Raw genomic sequence first — 13,783 nt, 5'->3', positions numbered from 1 at the left:
AGAAATTATACTTCCCTTTCCAACAATATATTAACTTGACACATCTCTTATAAATTTATAAATAGAAGGTAATTTTATTATATCACCATTTGAATATAATATAAAAATGACTATAATGTAAATTACGAATTAAATATAAAATTATTTATGAATTTCATAAAATTAACAAGTATTGTTAGACATCTATTTTAGTATAGTGAATAAGTATTATTAGACGAAAAGAGTATAATTTAATATTGTAAATATACATGTAATCCTATAAATTTAATTTTTATCAAAAAAAAAAAATGACTTGTGCATAGGTGGCATTGCATAGGATGGGGTCTCAAGTATATCTACACGAGATTATTGAAGTGTGAAATTTCTAAGTGATGAAACAACTCAAAATCACAATAAATTTTCCATTCGTTCACGTAACTAAACCACTTTCATAATGAGCCCTAGCTGCTGCTACTATTAATGGCACAATTCCTTTTCTGGAAAAACAACAAAGTATCCACATTTATTTCAACACTTCTCATAAAAGAGAAATTGAAATTTTAATTTTGCATTTCCCCAATTTCATCAACAATCGCAGAAGCTTTTTTCTGCGCAGTATTCGAGGTAAGGTCCTGTTGTAACATTAGTAGCTATAGACTGGTTTTTGTTCCTTTCTGATGATATCATTGATGTTCGGGTATCCATTAATTTCTCGAGATACTTATCGGTTGCTAAACATCAGATAGCTTTGTTAATCAAAACTAGAATAGATGTATTGTTTTTACCAGAATTTGAACTTGAAATATTAAAACATCAGGTAGGTAGCTTTGTTAATCAAAACTAGAACAGATGTATTGTTATGACAGATGAAAAGATTTTTTTTTCCGCTAGAATTTGAACCTGAAACGTTAGGACAGATGAAAAGAAATCACCTATTACTTTTGTTTATATGGGAATTTGAACTGTGAAAAGTTAGGATAGATGATAAGAAATCACCTATTATTTTTGTTTATGCAGGAATTTGAACCTGAAACGTTAGGGTTCTCAACCCACTTTACTAACCACTAGGTCACGTCCTTTGATTGGGGTGTGAGCATTGGAGTTGATAGAGGAAGATGTAGGTAAAAAGGAATAAAGATCGTGATAATTTGATTCTTTATTGTTGTAATGAATGGAAGAGAAAATGGAAATTTGATTTGTTGTTTTTACTTTGAGGTATCTCAAGAGAACTATAGGAAAAAGGTTTGTTTATTAAGTGAAAAGATTCAATTTTTTCACATGGAAGGAAATAAATCTTATTTTATTGGAAATGAGCAAGTTCCCTGTTTGTTTATCAGTAAATTGGAAAATGATTAGGAATTTAGGATTGATTTTAAATGTGATTTATAAATTAATATAGTTTGTGTTAGTGTTTGAAGTTTGCTTCAATTTATGCAGAGGCAATTGAATTACAAAATCATGAGTTACTTCCGGGCATTCTTGAACAGTCCTGTTGGCCCTAAAACAACTCACTTTTGGGGTCCTATGGCCAACTGGGGCTTTGTCATTTCTGTATGTTCCTAACCTTTGATGTTCGTTTTCGGTAAATTATTTCTGTTTTTTTATCTAATACTGAAGTCTCTGAAATTTACTTGAATTGATTAATTTGCAAGGGAGTGATGGATTCACAGAAGCCCCCTGATGCAATATCTGGCAATATGACTTCAGGTGAAATAGTAGTAGTCTTTACATTTTTAGTCCAAGCTACTCGAACAATAGTCAATGTATCCTTCTTTTGAATGCAAAAGAATCTCGCAGAAACAATGGTGGATCCAGTATAAGCTGTTAGTCTGGCCAAAAACTCTGCTTTGGACTCGAACCTCATGTATATACGTGGAAAAAAAGAAGGAAGAATGTCTCTTGTACAAACAATGGTGGATCCAATATAAGCTATGGTTTGGCCAAACCTATGGCTTTAGACTAGAGCCTTATGTAAATATGTGGAAAAAAAGTATACATAGGATTGAATTTATATTTCAGAACCTGCATTTTTAACTTCGCTAGAACTTTCAGAGTTTAAATTTTGGATCTGTCACTGCTCAAAACATAAGTTTTTGGTACATCAACGCGTTCTGGTGTGCTTTACTTTTGATCCTGCATAAAATGATTGTCTCAGTTTTAGACCATTTATTGAATTTTCTTGCTTTTGTTTCTTTGGCTGCAGTGCTATGTGTATATTCACTATTATGTATGAGATTTGCATGGATGGTACGTCCTCGCAATTATCTTCTTCTGGCTTGCCATGCTTCAAATGAGTCAGTGCAGCTCTATCAACTCTCACGTTGGCTAAAGCATCAGCGGTATGTGTCTTAGTTCACGAGTGCATAATTATCCATAGTAACATTAAATAGAAACAACAATGTTTGAACAACTCAGCTGTAGTTACTAGCAAGTTCCGCTCACAGATTAAGCATTTAACCAAAGTTTTGAGTGCCTTTTATGTAGATCAGTCTGAATCAACTTTCCTTTCCCTTTCATCAATCACCTTGTTTTAGCGAAAAACAAAATCTGATCTTCGTGCTGCGTTTTCCTTTAGGTACTTGTCTCAGAAGGAAGAGAGCGTTTCTTCATGACTTTAAGCTCTGTTCTTCTCATCATCCATCATTTCGACAACCAAAAAAGAAAAAAGAACAAAAAGATAGTTGTATCATACTGCAAAAGAGTTGGTTATCTGTGTTACATCGGTTGTACAAGAGTCTCAAATGAATGGAATGATGCAAAGTGGCTGACTGATGATAGCTCCAATGTCTCCTATCTGATAATGGAGCACCAGGATAAAAAGAGGTGAAGGAAAATCACATTATTCTTGAAATTTAACAATTCAACTATGATTAGCTTGAGTTAAACATTAATGTTACAGTTTGCTCCTATCATTGTTCAATGGCACATATTCGTTATCGTCTTGCTTTCTGGATGTTGTATGCTTCTGTTTAGTTTTGCAGTTAAAATTGATTGTTAACATTGTAACACCTTGATGGAGCCTTTTTTTTTCTTGTATTCATCAAAAGCAACACAAAAGTTCATCAAGTGATGTTTAAGTGGTGAAAATTTACTTGAAAAATTGATTATTCACGAGTAGGAAGTCTTTTCCTGACCAATTTTACAAAGAGAGAATAAATATTCAGAGGCGTAACAACGATTACAAGAACCTATATCCTGCTCTTTATATTACTCCCTCCGTTCGGAATTGTTTGTCATGTTGCGCTTATCGAAAGTTAATTTGACTAATTTTCAAAGGTAAATTAGATTATATTAATTCGATGTTTTAAACAAAAAAAAATTAGATATTCTAAAACTATATAAAAAGTACTATAAATTACAATTTTTTGCATATTAATATGATAAAAAAGTACATCTTAAATTGTTAAATCAAAGTTTTTATAATTTGACTTTAAAAAATAAAACCATGACAAATAACACCGGACAGAGAGAGTAATTGATAAAGGGGTAAATTTGCAAAGTAAAAAGTAGAAATTGAATTATTAGGCAAGACTGATACAATAGATTTTTATGGTCTAGCCTTTTTCTATACCCTGCGCATAATAAAAGCTTAGAATATCGAGTTTTTTTTTTAAAAAAAAAAAAAAACATTCATAAAGTACCAAAAGCACTAGCAAGTAGCAAATGGCCAATGCGCATTCATCCCAGAGAAGGAGGCTGAGTCCGGAGTATATGGAATTTGTTAATGTTGAAACTTACCGCTTGTTTGGATGGTATTGTTATTTAATAATCCTATTTTATCTTTTTTCTCTATTTTTTATAATACTAATTTTTATCTCATATCCTATTTCTTTTTAGGAAAAATCACTTGAAATAATACATTTAATAAATAATCATTGATCTTAGCGATATTTTCTACTTGTTACTATCATTTATAATAATATTATGATAAATCTGCAAGATGTATTAAAAGTAAATTATGTATGCAATAAATATATATTATAATTGTTTTAACAAATATATTATGTTTGTTTTGTAAGAAATTGATCCATTGTATTATAAGTGTATTTTTATGTGTGATAAATGTATTATTCATCAATAAAACTTATATTATATGTGAATAATAAATTGTTCTATGTAATTTGTATCAAACTATATTATAAATGTATTAATTAAAACTTACAATTGATAAAAACGACACTGCGTATTTCATTGGGGTGACAAATAATTGATTTTTACTAAGAATATCGTTTTACCCAAAAACGTAAGCGTTACTCATGAGTATGTTTATTTATTTAACTTTGTTAGCCCCGTCACTTTTTGTCCGTTGAATTTTTAAAATAAAAATACCCCATAACGTTATCAAAAAATATGTTTATACTAGTTTTATAAAAAAATAAAAACATATTTTTTTGATAAATTAGTTTAAATAATGACCTCCTTAGTTAAAAATATTGGCAAAGCATGACATCCCATTTTACTAATTGGCAATATATAGCCCCTTTTTATTTTATTGACAAAAAAAAGTTTTTTCATAACAAATTTTGCAATTAGTATCCCACATATTGAGAAGTTTTTTTTAATTAAATTAATAATTTTAAAAGGTGGTAGCATGATCTCCTTTTTTATTGAGAAGTGTTCTCCATTTTTTTCTCTTATATTTCGTACATACACGTATTCTTGTAAATCATGTTTTTTTATTAATTATATTCTTTATTACTTTGAATAAAAGATGATTTGCTTTCTTATTTATTAGTTTTACATATTGAATTCTATAAAAATATTCATTTATAGTATATTTTTTCTCTTTCTCTTTCAAATTCTTGATGGTTTGTTGATATTTACCCATCAATTTCTCTACTTGTTAGCCTATGTTTTACCCCTCTTATATTGTCGTTCGATTTTTTTTTAATGTTTTAATTTGAAATTGAAGGTTATATCTAATTTAGGTAATAGTAATTAATTGTGGGTATTAATTGTCATGTTTAAGAAACTCATCCTAAGATTATTCATAAAATTGAGGATTCTGATTCTAATTTTGTGGATTCTCCATCCATAATTATGAATTTTATAGTCATGTAAGTTCTTCTTGTTATCCGATTCAATTTGTGTGTTTTCCATTGAGCAATTTATATTTCATGAACAATCCTCATTTTTTGAAGGAAGAATCTGGAATGTATAATTTTTTTAAGAGAATAAATATACGGATATGCATACATGATCCTCCTGATTAAAAAAAAAATTCAATGCAGTGTATATATACTATGAGTGAATGAATACATAAAGTGTTTAATTTTTTAATATGTATATATTGGTTTAGATAACATAACTATAAATGTATAGTAATACTAAGTGAATGAATACACCATTCTTCTACATATCATCAAGTATACAATTAAATTTTTTATTATCAAAAAACAAATAAAAAATATATGAAAGTACATAATTTACGTTTGTAAGCAGTTACTTATTGTATATATAATTTTGTATGTTTTCCTTATTTTTGTTTTTGAGTGATTTTAGTTATACAAGAAAAAAAAACTATAAAAATATCATTAATTAATTTGGGCCATTTTGATTTATTGCTAATTGTAACTATAAGTTGTATAAATATATCTATGTCATTTCCTCCTTATTAGTTTATCTATATATATAATTGTAACGTTTTATATAATTCAATTCAATTGTATATTTCTTGTCAAGTCTCTTTTGTCTTTCTCTCTTTCTCATTTTATACAAATTTGAATTGTATATAATTGTTCTATACAGTTATAATAATACAATTCGTTTTTATATAGTTCTCTGCCCAAATGTCTTTCTCTTTCTTGTTTTATATACTTCGTTTTATACAATTAACTTCAACTGTATATGTATAGCAAATTATACAGTTTCTATGTTTGTTATGGAGCGCAATTATGCAAACTTTGCTATAGCATACAAATATGAATTTTTTTTTTGCGATATGTGAAAGTTGCATGTCTATTAAATATTAATTAATGTTGAGCTATTTCTTTCTAATTGTAACTATAAGTTTGTATATATATATATGTCATTTCCTCCTTATTAGTTTCGTCAAAAGCTCCTGAATCTCTCATAGACTTCGAGTCAAGCATTAAATAGGTTCATCTCATAATTCCCATTCTTTTAAGAGAACAGCCCAACTCAATCAAAGGCCCAAATACTTCGAAAAGGCCCAGCACTGTTATAACCAGAATATATTTTAATACAACACGAAAACCCTAACACCCAAGCAGACACCTTCTATCAGCAGCTGCAGGGGAACAGCAGCATCACCGGCAGCCATGGTTAGTTAGAGTGTTAAACCGTCGGATTCTCCGATTGAGTTCTGTGTTAATCCTTTTTGTTTTTATGTAGGTGAAGTATTCGAATGAACCAGAGAACCCAACCAAATGTGAGTACTCAATACGATACATACATTTTCTGTTACAAGCATTATTTAAGAGTGTTTATATTCGTTGGTTTTTATTTAACTGTTTAATGCTCTTGTATCAGCTTGCAAAGCTAGGGGTTCGTATCTCAGAGCTCATTTTAAGGTGTGTGATATGTGTTTTTATGTTAAATTTTGATTTTAATGTGATTTTTGCTTTGCAATAGATAAATCGAACTTCATTTATGTTTTCAGCAAGTTCAACTTTTGGTGATTATATTCCAGTAAAATGACTTGCCTTGTTCAAGTAAATGTATCCATCAATTAAGTAATAGATGAACATTTTTTGACAGTTGATATGAGTTAAGTTGTTGATTTCAGCTGAAAATACTTGTGATAAGCATATGTCGGCTCTGTTTGTTGGCAAATAACAGTGGGTCGTTTCTGTTTCGGATTAGTGTATGAAAGAAATTTGAATGATGTCAATTAGATGTGTTGGAAGATGTACCCAAGTTTGTTCACAAAAATAGGGTAGATGCATTTTTTTTGTTTTCTGTTATTGTGTTTGACGCTGTTCAGTGGCTCTGATTATTTATCACTACCATTGTATAATATTCTTGCAAAAATAAAATAGAATGCTAGGAGTTTCACTATTTCAATCAATCACTGATAGCACAAAACTCTGCCTCGATTTATTTTATTTAGAACTTCGATTCTTCTGGTGACAATACACTTCTTCATCAGTTGGAATGATACATAGTAGTTCTGTATCAGTGAGTGATATCTAACAGTTCTGTAATTTCTGATGGTCATTCCAATCTTTGCATGTCTTACTTACTGAAACGTGTACTTATTATCTATCTCTAGAATACTAGAGAAACAGCGCATGCCCTTAGGAAGATGCCTTTGAACAAGGCAAAGAGCTATTTGGAGGATGTTCTTGCCCACAAACAAGCCATCCCCTTCACCCGCTTTTGTCGTGGGGTTGGTCGCACTGCTCAGGCGAAGAATCGCCACTCAAATGGACAAGGACGTTGGCCTGTCAAATCTGCAAAGTTTATCCTCGATTTGCTAAAAAATGCTGAGAGTAATGCTGAAGTATGTTCAAATTTGTTGGATTATATTATTTCCCTTGGTCCTTTGCTTTCGCTTTTCTCTAAAGATGAGTTTGTTGTTGTTTTCACCTCATTTTAGGTTAAAGGCTTGGATGTGGATTCACTTTACATTACTCACATCCAAGTAAACCAAGCACAGAAACAGAGGCGCCGTACATACCGTGCTCATGGAAGAATCAATCGTGAGTGCTCCTCTTATCTCCTCGATGGTGTTCTTATTGTAGTTAAGTATATGCATAACAAATTTAAACTTATTGACCTTTCTGCAGCTTATATGTCACATCCTTGCCATATCGAGCTGGTATTGTCTGAGAAGGAAGAATCTGTTAAGAAAGAGGTATAGTTTCTATCTGTCTCTTGTTCTTCCTCATAGTTGACTCTCATAACTTGAGTACATGGTGCCTACTTTATAACGGTTGCCTTTGCTGCTCATCAGTCATCTTTAGATCTTTTTGTTTCATGCCATTATGTTGTCTTCAGGTATATATTCTTTTGTAATTATCCTTTTTTTTTTTTATTCATGCAGCCTGAAACTCAGTTAGCCCCCAGGAAGACAAAGGCATCTTCCTGAGCAGAGAAAGGAATCCCGAAATTTTGGAAGTATAATTTCAATATTCCTTTAGCCTTTGTATCGGAAGAATTTAGTGCTATTTCAAACATTTCTTCATAGAATTTAGTGTTTTTTGTGTAATTTTACTATTTCGGAGCTTAAATTGGCTTGTGCTTTTTGAGCATGTGTATGAGGGAATTTTGGATTTCTATGGTCTTGCTTTTTCTAAGAATGAATTGGGATGTTAGTAGTATTCTGATTTTTACAGTGGGGATTGGGGAATGCACAAAAAATTTTCAGGGTTTAAGTATGTCCTCAAAAGGGAGAAAATATCACTAGAACGAGGTTCAGTTCAAATCGGGTGGAAGAGAGCGGTTTAGTGGCTTTGGGGAGTCCATTGAACTTAATTTCTTACAAAAGCTTCAAGTCTAACTTCAGTACTGTGGGAGCATGTCAACAAGGTGATATAGTATTTTTAGCATGTACAACCATCGCAAAAGTTATTATAGTATGTGTACGTCATCCTTCCCTAAAATGAAACTTTCATACTCGAGTAAGAATCAACACTAAAAAGGATATATCGAAATAATATACAAAACCCATTTGCTTGAGATATTTTGACAATACAAAACACAAAAGGACTACAGGCAAACACTCTGTCAGTAGCTTAGCGCATCGACCTGTTTTTTTTAAAAAAAAACTATCAAGTATAAAAGCACTAGTAAATCACATTCATCCTAGAAAAGTAGGCTGAGTTGTTTGAAATTAGTTTAACCTATTGACTCTTCTTTTTCTGCGTCAACATGTTGAAACTTACAGCTTGTTTGGATGGTTGTTATTTGTAGTATTGTATGGTGTGTTAGTTTAAATATAATATTTATTTTGATTGTTATTTAAACTTTATTTGTAGTATACCATATCGGTAAATTCATTATAACATAATGGTAATAAGTCACATTTTATGTAATAACCAACTTGGCATGATGGTATTGTTACGTTTTTATTTTTATTTTTGTATTTGCTTCTTATCTAATTGTCCTATTTTACTTTTCTCTATTTTCCATAATAACTCCTATCCCATACCTTTTTTTTTAACATATATATTTATTATTTCAAAATATTAATGTGATGTTATGTAAAGATGAAAAATAATATAATCTATTCAAGTATTGTATAATATAGTATAATATGATACACCAAGTAGTACTTGTTCCTCTCCAAACCCCAAAACCAGCTCCTCCAAACAGTCCTACTCGTTCAATTCATGTTTGAGGAAGTTTTGATAGCTTTCATAAATTATAGATTTTCATATTTATGAGACAACTATTGAAGTCATGAATTTTACTCGAAATTCTAGCATATTATTTGTGCAAATAATTTTTTATAATTTGTGTCAAAAATTTATCTTATCAAGGCCATACTTCAAACATCAATATCTGAATTTGAAATTTAGCTATTATATGTTTAAAATTAAGGATAATTTCATGAAATTTGAATTATGCACCAATCTTCAACCTTGCTACGTTTGTACGTTTTGTTAACAACATTAAATTCACTCTTTATATTCAAATTTCAGGGTCCACTTCCTCAAACTTGCAACAATAACTATTAAATGATCCTTTATTTTTCTCCGTGGAATTTTATGTTTATAGGAATTGCTGGAATTATTTATTTTATGATTTTAATAGGCTCTTTTCCAAGCATTAAACTTCATTTGAATTACAATAAATTTGAAACACACAACAATTGATACTCAATATTTAGATAATTTATATTTAATAAGAATGATTTGCTAAAATTATCTCTACCATTTAGTGTTTTTTAATTCTTGTGTCAAGTCTATTGTGGACGACGATCGGAGAGAAGATCATTTGGACAAATTACAGAAATACACACATTTTGTTTCACTTATTTCTATTATCCCCTATTACTTTTCAAAACCTCTTATCACTTTAGTGTATCCAAACTGCATATTTAGTGTATCAGAGTGAAAAGTTAATGTATTTGAGCTAGCTTTTAATGTATCCGAGCCAGTATTTAATGTATTTTGGCTACATATTATGTATCCTAGCTAGTGATGAATGTATCCGAGCTACATATTAATGTATCTAACACAATATTTAACATATCTGAGCTACATATTAATGTATTCGAGCTTCAATTATTGTATCTGTTTTTTTTTTAATTTTGAAGGGATAATATAATTAGAAACTTATTAGAAATAAATTGTAATTTCATATTAAAACTATAAGATTTATGTAATTTGCATGAATTATTACGAGAAACTTGACTATAAGTTTAGAGATCATTCAAATGGGCTCTTCTCATGAAAGTAAAAAAAAAAAGCCCAACACAAGTTAAGGGCTCAAATGAACATAGCCCAATTAATTTTTAAACACTTCTATAACCAGAATATATTTCAATTAACACGAAAGCCCTAGAACCGAAGCAGACATCTTCTATCAGCAGCTGCAGGGGAACAGCAGCATCACCGGCGGCCATGGTTAGTTATTCTGTTAAACCTTCTAATTCTCCGATTGATTTCTGTGTTAATTCGTTTGTTTTTATGTAGGTGAAGTATTCGAATGAACCGGAGAACCCAACCAAATGTGAGTACTCAATACGATACACATTTTATCTTTTTAGCATTATTTGAGAGTGTTTATATATGTTGGTTTTGTTTTAATTTTTTTAATGTTCTTGTATCAGCTTGCAAAGCTAGGGGTTCGGATCTCAGAGCTCATTTCAAGGTGTGTGATATATATTTTTATGTTAAATTTTGATCTTATGTGATTTGCTGCTTTGCAAGCTATTCGTGTCTGTTATTTTTGTTGTTTCGTTGCGAGGTTCAATATTTTCATTTTTTTTTCTCGCATTTGCATATTGTTCGTAGTTGTTACTGTGTTATAATCAAGATAAATTGAAATTCATTTGTTTGTATTAGCCATTTAGTGGTTTCCCTTATTCTGGATTTAGCAAGCTTGTTTTTTGTGTTGCCCATAAAAAATGACTTGCCTTGTTTCATTAAATGTATGCATCTATTGAGTAGTGGTTAAACAATTTTTGACAGTTCCATATGCTTTTATAATTCTGTGGTTTAAGCTGGCTCTTCAGCTAAAGTACTTGTGATAAGCATGGTGGCCGTTTTCAATTCTGTTTCAATTAGTGTATGACAGAAGAGGGTGGTACTGTGCAAATTGAATGTTGATGTCAATAGCTGTATTTGAGGCATCTACTTACCAAGTGAAAGTGTAAATGCACTATTTTTTCTTCTGTTCTTGGTTGTTCTCTGGACTGTTGAGATTGCGTGCACTTTAGACATCTAAGCTCTGAGATTTTTTCTTGCCTATTAAGTTAGAGGCTCTTTTAATTAAAGAAGTTGGAGTTCCACAGACCACTCTGAGTTAATAATTTCATCAGGGCACTGCATTAATTTGTAGACTTTGACTCTGAGAACACTGTGTGTCAGTATTCTTTTGTGCTCTTTGTTGCTCTGACTAGTTATCACTATCATTTATAATATTTAGCAAAAATAGAATAAACTACAAGGAGTTCACTATCTCAATCAAGCACTGATAGCACAAAACTCTTCCTTGACTTCTTTTATTCTCTTCTGGTGACAATTGGTTTTCTAGGACCATTATTCTTCTTCTGTACACTTCTGCACTCGTTGTTATGATATATAAAGGTTCTATATCAGTTGTGTGATATTTAACAGTTCTGTAATTTCTGATGGTCATAATCTTTTTGTGCCTTCCTTGCTCAAATGTGTGTTATTATCTATCTCTAGAATACTAGAGAAACAGCGCATGCCCTTAGGAAGATGCCTTTGAACAAGGCAAAGAGCTACTTGGAGGATGTTCTTGCCCATAAACAAGCCATCCCCTTCACCCGCTTTTGTCGCGGGGTTGGTCGTACTGCTCAGGCAAAGAATCGCCACTCAAATGGACAAGGACGTTGGCCTGTCAAATCTGCAAAGTTTATTCTGGATTTGCTCAAAAATGCTGAGAGTAATGCTGAAGTATGTTCAAATTTGTTGGATTATATTATTTCCCTTGGTCCTTTGCTTTCGCTTTTCTCTAAAGATGAGTTTGTTGTTGCTTCACCTCATTTTAGGTTAAAGGCTTGGATGTGGATTCACTTTACATCACTCACATCCAAGTAAACCAAGCACAGAAACAGAGGCGCCGTACATACCGTGCTCATGGAAGAATCAATCGTGAGTGCTCCTCTTATTTCCTCGATGGTGTTCTTATTGTAGTTAAGTATATGGATAACAAATTTAAACTTATTGACCTTTCTGCAGCTTATATGTCTCATCCGTGCCATATCGAGTTGGTATTGTCTGAAAAGGAAGAATCTGTTAAGAAAGAGGTATAGTTTCTATCTGTCTCCTCGCTCTTCCTTAGTTAATTCTTATTATAACTTCAATACATGGTGTCTGCTCTATGTCAGTAGCCTTTGCTTTTTCATTACTCATCTTTTGATCTTCTTTTTTATTCTTCCATTATGTCAGTCATCTTTAGATCTTTTTGTTTCTGCCATTATGTTGTGTCAAGTATCATATCTTCTGCAAGTATCCTAAACATTTTTTTATTCATGCAGCCTGAGACTCAATTGGCTCCCAGGAAGACGAAGGCATCTTCTTGATGGAAGGAATGAATTCCTAAATTTTGAAAGTATAATTTCAATACCTATAGCCTTGGTATCAGAAGAATTTAGTGCTATTTCAAACATTTCTTTATAGGAATTTGTGTTATTGTGTAATTTTTACTACTTCAGAGCTTAAATTGGGTTGTGCTTTTTGAAGCATGTTTATGAGGAAATTTTTGGATTTCTATATTCTGGCTTTTTCGAAGAGTATGTTTATAGTATTCTGATTCTGAAAGCTGGACTTTTTACTCAACTGGTTATGATGATGCTGACTTGATTGATCATTTAGAGGATCAAATAAGTGTGTTTTAGAAGGTTCTTTACGCAAACATCAGTAATACACAAGATAAGACTAGGATAAATGGTTGGTAGTTCATTTATATTTTTATGTGTGTTTCTTTCGTTAATTTTTGTTTACTTTACCTAGATGGACTCGTTTTTTACGGATAAGGGATAATTAATCCTGGTATTAAGTTCCCGTTTTCAACGGATATGGGATAATTAATCCTGGTATTAATTTAGGATGAGTAAAATCATGTTTGATTGAGATAAAATTAAAATATGCTTCTTTCTGTGTTTGAGTCACGTATTGGTCCTTAATAGACTATCTTGGTCATTTTCTTGCGTTCCTTTAAATATGAAGTTTTGTGCATGAGATGAGCAAGGTCACCATCCACCTCTAAGGCCATTCTTGTAGAATCAATCCACAAAAAAATTACAAAGACGTTGGTTTGTGATAAATGTGAGAATTAATCTAAATTTGAGAGCTACTGTAATTTACTGCGCCACATGGTGACTTTGAAGTGATCATAATATTGTTTACTAGTGGGAGTTTAATGTCACAAAATCAAATTTGAGAAAGTTGAATATTAGAGCAAATAGAGAATACACTACGATAATTTGACTGTTTGAAGAACATATTATGCAGGATCGTAGTACAGGAGCAGAGACAAACGTTTTCAAAAGAACTAGGCACAATATATAATAACTAAATTCAGGTGTCAAGGTCTGCGAAGTATTTCTAGCACATACAACTATAACAGAGACCAAAATATAACTTCGATAGATAGAGACCAAAACATGACTCGACAAAACAGATAGTATCATAGTAAGTCATGC

General features: G+C 31.3%; 2 protein-coding genes across 6 annotated transcripts; both read left to right on the top strand.

Annotated features, from left to right (window-relative positions):
• Nucleotides 1–289: 289 nt before the first annotated feature.
• On the top strand, nucleotides 290–3,079 carry LOC101268113 (mitochondrial pyruvate carrier 1). Of its 3 annotated transcripts, none has more exons than XM_010324218.4 (6): nucleotides 367–603; nucleotides 997–1,096; nucleotides 1,417–1,530; nucleotides 1,632–1,686; nucleotides 2,183–2,318; nucleotides 2,555–3,079. In XM_010324218.4, the coding sequence occupies exons 3-6, from the start codon at nucleotides 1,438–1,440 to the stop codon at nucleotides 2,589–2,591; spliced, it is 321 nt and encodes a 106-aa protein (XP_010322520.1). In that variant the 5' UTR covers nucleotides 367–603; nucleotides 997–1,096; nucleotides 1,417–1,437; the 3' UTR covers nucleotides 2,592–3,079. The 3 variants fall into 3 exon arrangements, with proteins under 3 accessions (XP_004241545.1, XP_010322520.1, XP_010322519.1); XM_010324217.4 differs by having other exon boundaries at nucleotides 997–1,100; XM_004241497.5 differs by lacking the exon at nucleotides 997–1,096 and having other exon boundaries at nucleotides 290–603.
• A 3,046-nt stretch (nucleotides 3,080–6,125) lies between these two features.
• LOC101265739 (large ribosomal subunit protein uL22z) lies at nucleotides 6,126–12,851 on the top strand. 3 transcript variants are annotated; one of them, XM_069298806.1, is made up of 7 exons: nucleotides 6,126–6,263; nucleotides 6,334–6,370; nucleotides 6,472–6,512; nucleotides 7,214–7,444; nucleotides 7,541–7,643; nucleotides 7,731–7,798; nucleotides 7,988–8,264. In XM_069298806.1, the coding sequence occupies exons 1-7, from the start codon at nucleotides 6,261–6,263 to the stop codon at nucleotides 8,030–8,032; spliced, it is 528 nt and encodes a 175-aa protein (XP_069154907.1). In that variant the 5' UTR covers nucleotides 6,126–6,260; the 3' UTR covers nucleotides 8,033–8,264. The 3 variants fall into 3 exon arrangements, with proteins under 3 accessions (XP_069154907.1, XP_069154908.1, XP_004241536.1); XM_069298807.1 differs by lacking the exons at nucleotides 6,334–6,370; nucleotides 6,472–6,512; nucleotides 7,214–7,444; ... (1 more) ...; nucleotides 7,731–7,798; nucleotides 7,988–8,264 and adding exons at nucleotides 10,584–10,620; nucleotides 10,721–10,761; nucleotides 11,802–12,032; ... (1 more) ...; nucleotides 12,318–12,385; nucleotides 12,617–12,851 and having other exon boundaries at nucleotides 6,207–6,263; XM_004241488.5 differs by lacking the exons at nucleotides 6,126–6,263; nucleotides 6,334–6,370; nucleotides 6,472–6,512; ... (2 more) ...; nucleotides 7,731–7,798; nucleotides 7,988–8,264 and adding exons at nucleotides 10,382–10,514; nucleotides 10,584–10,620; nucleotides 10,721–10,761; ... (2 more) ...; nucleotides 12,318–12,385; nucleotides 12,617–12,851.
• The last annotated feature ends 932 nt before the right edge of the window (nucleotides 12,852–13,783 follow it).

This window comes from Solanum lycopersicum, chromosome 6, assembly GCF_036512215.1.
Source record: "Solanum lycopersicum chromosome 6, SLM_r2.1".
Classification (NCBI taxonomy): Eukaryota; Viridiplantae; Streptophyta; class Magnoliopsida; order Solanales; family Solanaceae; genus Solanum; species Solanum lycopersicum.
The sequence above is the reverse complement of the archived record's forward strand: the minus strand, read 5'-3'. Positions and strand labels throughout refer to the sequence as shown.